Source organism: Halyomorpha halys, unplaced genomic scaffold, assembly GCF_000696795.3.
Source record: "Halyomorpha halys isolate HHAL.00 unplaced genomic scaffold, Hhal_1.1 Scaffold419.1, whole genome shotgun sequence".
NCBI classification, from domain to species: Eukaryota; Metazoa; Arthropoda; class Insecta; order Hemiptera; family Pentatomidae; genus Halyomorpha; species Halyomorpha halys.
In genome coordinates, this window is record NW_027114485.1 from 109,522 (window position 1) to 115,173 (window position 5,652).

At 31.9% G+C, this 5,652-nt stretch overlaps 1 protein-coding gene across 3 annotated transcripts in view; it reads right to left on the reverse strand.

Annotated features, from left to right (window-relative positions):
* The window catches only part of LOC106682506 (diuretic hormone receptor), a 283,519-nt gene that overhangs the window by 109,288 nt on the left and 168,579 nt on the right, over positions 1-5,652 (reverse strand). For all 3 annotated transcript variants that reach the window (XM_067051687.1, XM_067051688.1, XM_067051685.1), the window contains 2 exons: positions 4,520-4,579; positions 2,812-2,974 (listed from right to left, as the gene is read on the reverse strand). In XM_067051687.1, the coding sequence (XP_066907788.1) occupies positions 2,812-2,974; positions 4,520-4,573 (217 nt within the window). In that variant the 5' untranslated portion in view covers positions 4,574-4,579. The remainder of the gene's footprint in view (positions 1-2,811; positions 2,975-4,519; positions 4,580-5,652) is intronic.

The window sequence follows — 5,652 nt, forward strand, 5'->3', positions numbered from 1 at the left end:
TGAAAATTTCTTTGTTTTATTATATATTATAATTGAAAATTTCTTTGTTATATTGTATATCACACTAACATATTATCCTTGTGTGGTTTAATATTCATTGATGGGAATAACCTTCATATTAAGATCCTTAGAGTAGAAGAGCTCGGAAACAGGAGCAGACGCAGACATCCTTCTTCCAATATTACCATATCCTTTCAGTCACAGATGTCCATGCCAATATCGCGGCTGAGGCTTACAATGTCTCCTCGAATGATGTTTCTTTTCTTTTGTTTCTTTTTATTCTCAGAGTATTGTCTTGGGAAACAAACAGTATATATTACATATTTATCCCTTTTCCAAAAAAAAAAGTTTTTCATTTTTCTAAAGAAATACAACGTTACCCGAGCAACGTATGATTAGTAGTTATTATGTTGATGTTTGCTAAAATTATTAACGACAGTGTGATCTAAGAAGAGTGATGTAAAGTAAATATGTAGTGAAGGTTTCGTAGTTGAATAATGGCTAAAATGGCAATCTTAGCCCCAAAAGAACTCTAATGCGTTCTGAAATGAAAATTTCTTTATTCAGCGCAATGAATCTTAAGTTTTAGCGTTGATAAGCTCTAGTAAAGAGCAAGGTTTTGAAATCAATACGGATAAAAAAATATATATGGGTAGCAGTAGAAACGGGATCAATTTCCGGGTTATAAATGTAGGAGGTAATACATTTGAAAAGATAGGTAGTTTAAAGTATTTGTATCACAAGATTTAGTCACTGTAAGTATAAACGATCTGAAGAAATTAGCACAAGAAAGTATAAAGAAAATACAATAAAGGGATTATACATAACTGGAGAACCGCTTGGACAGCGACCATACTCTGTCAGATTTTTTATTTCTAGCTATTTTAATCGTTAATTAAAATGCTGGTTTACTGGCAGAGTAAAAACAGGTAGTAATATGGGACACGTTTAGGCGAGGATCCCAAATGTTCGGCTTGGAATGGGGTTTTGGTTCGCAATATGGATATCAAGACCCACTTAATGGACTACTTTTACCTAATATTATTAGTACTAGAGTCAGTATCTAGTAAAAACATTCTATCACTACTTAATTTATCCCGTAAATACATCAGGTATATTGAAACTTAGCGAATTTAAGTGATAACCTATCAGCTAACAGGCTATAATCATTGGAATACAACGCGCTGGCAAGAGATCACCCAAAATCGCCAATATTCAATCAACACTGAATTTTTCTAAATTGTCGTGAGATACGATAATGCTAATGTTGAAAAACTCAAAGAATCAAAATGATGCTGAAAATAAAATAAAATATACTTTGCAGTTGAAACATGAAAAACAAATTTAATTATATTAAATATAAACAAATAAAATAATATAGTGGAAGTATTAAAAGGAAAGTAGACATATTAAAAGTCCTTAATCCTAAGGAAGTTAGTTTAAAAATCATTTTTTTTTTGTTCATTGGATTAATCGTGAAACGCTTTTGTCCTGATATTAACTTCGTGTTGATTCCATTAACTATTTCGCTATCTCGCAAAGATTCCGAAATATGTACTATATTAACTTTTCAAGATTCGTATGAGAAATGTTTAATTTTATGCCTTCAAAATAATATGAAAACATATCTTCATTTCATAAATGAACATTAGTTTGGTTTTCATTCGCCGAGTTCGTTTGTTAATACATAATTTATCAACATTCGATTTTTATTTTTTTTTGCTTTTAATTGCTAATTTCAATTTTATTAGAGTCATATAAAATACAATCTGTTTTTATAGACCTTTCTTCCATTGCTGATTTCTATTCCAAAACAAATTAAAATAAGAAATTTGGCATTCTTCTGAGATATTTGGAAGTGAATGTTATTATCACTAAGAGTAGGATAACGTTACGATTTTTTAGAAAGTAAAATATTACCAAAAATAATGGTGTATACATCGGGACCTGTCCGTTTCTTGCTTTAGATATTCCGAGTGTATGTTGAATTTTTATTAGTGTGGAACAAGGCGAGTTGAAATTGTGAGACTTTTCTGGTGATTAATGCATACATTTTCTATAAGACCAAGTGAAATCCCTGAGGGGGGATACTGGGTTAGTATGTTAACTGAAATTATCTATGTCGATAATATGATATAAGACAGAGCATTGGGTGGTCTCATGGGTAATAGAAATTCGGTGCTTATCTGGTGACGTCTTCTAGCTGCTTCCCTCGTCCAGGTGTGCGGTGGGCGAAATGGTGAAAACCTTGAATTTTCGACTGGTGTCAGAAAAAAAATAGGTCCCGATTGGTGGCTGGCGAGCATGTCCTCGGCTGTAGCGTGATAGTAGGGGAACTCCAGGTTCTATCTTGCATGCCACAATAGATCAATTAGTCGGCCTCGCAGTGGTGGTCTCTTCGAAGTCTTTCGGTGTCCGCGGCAAGGGGGGCATCAGAAAATGAGATCCTGACCCCGACTTTATACAAATTAAAAAAAAGATCCGAAAATATCGGATTACTTAAATCCGACAATTAGTGTGATGAAAGCAATGTTCAATGCAGAATTGTACCAAAAAGTCATTCAAGTTGTATCGTTGTAATTGAAACAAGCTTCCAAAGCTGTTGCCTTGGATTAAATAGGAACAGCTAAGACAGGTAATTAGCCCTAAAAAGGGAGATCGAGGCGTAGACTGGAGGATACCATTGAGTCGGTTGAAGCATGCAAGAAGTTGTGTCGAAACATTGCATTTCCCAAATCATACCATATATATCTACTCTACTTTTTTTAATACATTTTTTTTAAATGACATGTAGTATTATATAATACCTACTGGATGTGTCGTAGTAAACATCGTTGATCACCTCCTTGCAGGGTTGAGTTGAAAGGTGGCTTGGTGCAGTCGGCCCCCAGCAGAGGGCCCCGTCGAACTTGGCTCTGCACCATCCTGAGGGTTCCTTTCTGCTCCATAGTGTGGCGCACTCCTGAGACTGCAACTGATAAAGATCAAAACATCACTTATTTATATCAAGCTATATTCACAGAAGAATAACAGAAAGGAAAAAAATATAAATATAACAGACATCCAAGTCTTATAATTTTAGTTTAAAGTGCCAAATGAAATAAATTTACCACGACCTATTATGTCGAAAGAATATATTGAAATAGTTCTTAAATTAATTTAATTTAAATAAATTAAATTACAGTTTAAGTTAATAAAATACTGAAGCACGGAATGGGAGGTGATAAAATGTGCTACCTGCGTGACGATCTCCCCTGCAATGCTGTCTGCAACCTTGGTTCTGGGGATCATGAAGAATAGCTCGTTCAAAGATAGGAGGGCTCTCTAGATAAGAAAACCATAAAAATCCTTGGTTATCCCACTGAGGGATGTGGAAATACTTTTTTTTTTACAGTAAATCACGAGATGGGCATATTTTTTGTATACGATAAATATATAAACACTATTTCGCTGCTATCAATTAATTAACCTCTAATCAATTAATAAATGGAACAGAAACTTCTTTTAACTTATTGTATAGTTTGAATCCCAGAAACTTTTATCACATTGATGATAAAGAACTAGATCTTAAATACAAGTATTATTAATCACTCCAAGTTGTGTCAGAATTGAATACCAGAATTATTTTATTATTATAAAGCCTTGGCCAACCCGAAGGTTCGATGCCGATATACATGCTAATCGCTCTGTAAATACATCCGTTGAGTGAGGCCTCTTCATTCTCAAATCTACCAGGTCAGTCTTGAAGCAATCCTCTCACCTACGGTTTGGTCAACTGGTGCGATGTTTACCCATCAGTGTTTCGGAACACCTTAATATATATAAAAAATTATCAAATAACCTCAAGGATCCCAGGGCATATAGTTTTCAAAATACCTATTGAATCAAAATTGACCTTCTCCTGAGAATCACCCGCATAAAACAATGAATTTGGAATTGTGACAGAAAATACTCTAAAAAAAAAAAAAAAATTCATAAAAAAACTATTAATTTTATTTCATAGTGAACTAATTTGATATAGGTGAAGCTCGGCCAGAAAAGAAATAGCTACACATAATGTTTTTCTAAAGATTAAAATAAGGTCATCAATTTTTTTCTAATTTAATTAAAAAATAATAATAGGATTTGGCTCAAATATGAAAATCATCTCAGTATATATTATTTTACAGTAATATATTTAAAAAAATATTGTGTCTAATATTAATTTATATATTTCATTTGTAAAAAAAATAGAAAAAAATGAGCTAGATAAAAAAAAAAATAGAAACCAAAAATTTTAAAATAAATTGTAACAAATACTTCCAGTAATATGTTGTGAAAGAGGAAAATATTGTTAAAGGCCAAAATGGTACAGTAATCTGTAAAAGAAAACTGTTAATATTTTATTTTTTTTTATTATTTTTAAAACTTTGGGTTTAATAAGGTCCAAAAGATTTCTTACCTGAATAATTTTGATTGATAATTAATAAAAAAGCTAATAGTATTTAGATAAGTTGATACAATTAAGTTGTAATATTACCTCGAATTGAGACTCTGTTGTTAAGTTCTTTAAAACTTCCAAGTTGCTAGCCATTTAAATCTGAAACAAAATATACCAGACAGTGTGAATATTTAAAAGAATATTTATATTTAAAACAACATTTATTAATATTGGATTCGTCCAGTATGAGTTGTATTTCATTTTGTAAAATTGATTAATTAACAAAATTGAATGGGAGATATACATTGAAATAACTGTAAATTAAAATAACGTAGTTAAAGTTTAAGTTGAATCATAGCTATTTTTCTCTCAATAATACTTTTGAAAATTGAATAACATCGTGTATAGTCAGAGCTGAAATGCAACATGTGAAATCAAACACCTTTGTCAATTTACCATCTGTCTACAATTAGATGTACAACATTGGACAAAGAAGATGATTCAATTCCAAACATATGGTTTTACTTTTTTCAAGTGACAAGTTTTAGGGGAAGAGACAGCTAAAAGATTACATACCCAGAAGTCTGAAATACTTACCGACCGTGAAAAATTTGTATTTTGTACATGATATTTGCTTAAATTAAAATTTATGGATGAAACAATATTGGTATTTCTTTTTTCTTTACTATTTGAAATATTGATGTGTTGTCTGGTGAATGTTATATAAGCAATAATGCAACGAAACCCTGAGCTAGTAATTTAAGTCAGTAAATACAACGGAAAGCAAACTGAGCAGACTGGATGTGTGAAGCTATTGTGCCAAGCTGTTGCTAGCAATACAATATGACAGCTTGTTTCGACATGGGTCTGACAGTAAAGTCATGTAGCTACGATGGTTGTTAAATTTATGAATATAGTACATATTCATATCAGGAAACTGGCTGGCAGATTTTAGATATCTAAAAAGTTCCTTTTAGCTGATAGTTTATTAGTCTAGTATTTATTTGTGACATGTTAGGTAAGAACAATAAAAATTCGAAGAGGCGTCGAACAAGGTTGTCCATCTCATCTAAAGATAGAAAAGATGAAATAAATAGGATTGACATAGAATGGAAAAATACTGGTGCATGAGACACATTTTTAAAAGTCAACTACATCCAGGAGATGGTTGGCAACAGAACATAATTATGAAAAATTAGCGATGACACAGCTGGAATTTTCAAGAAGTATGA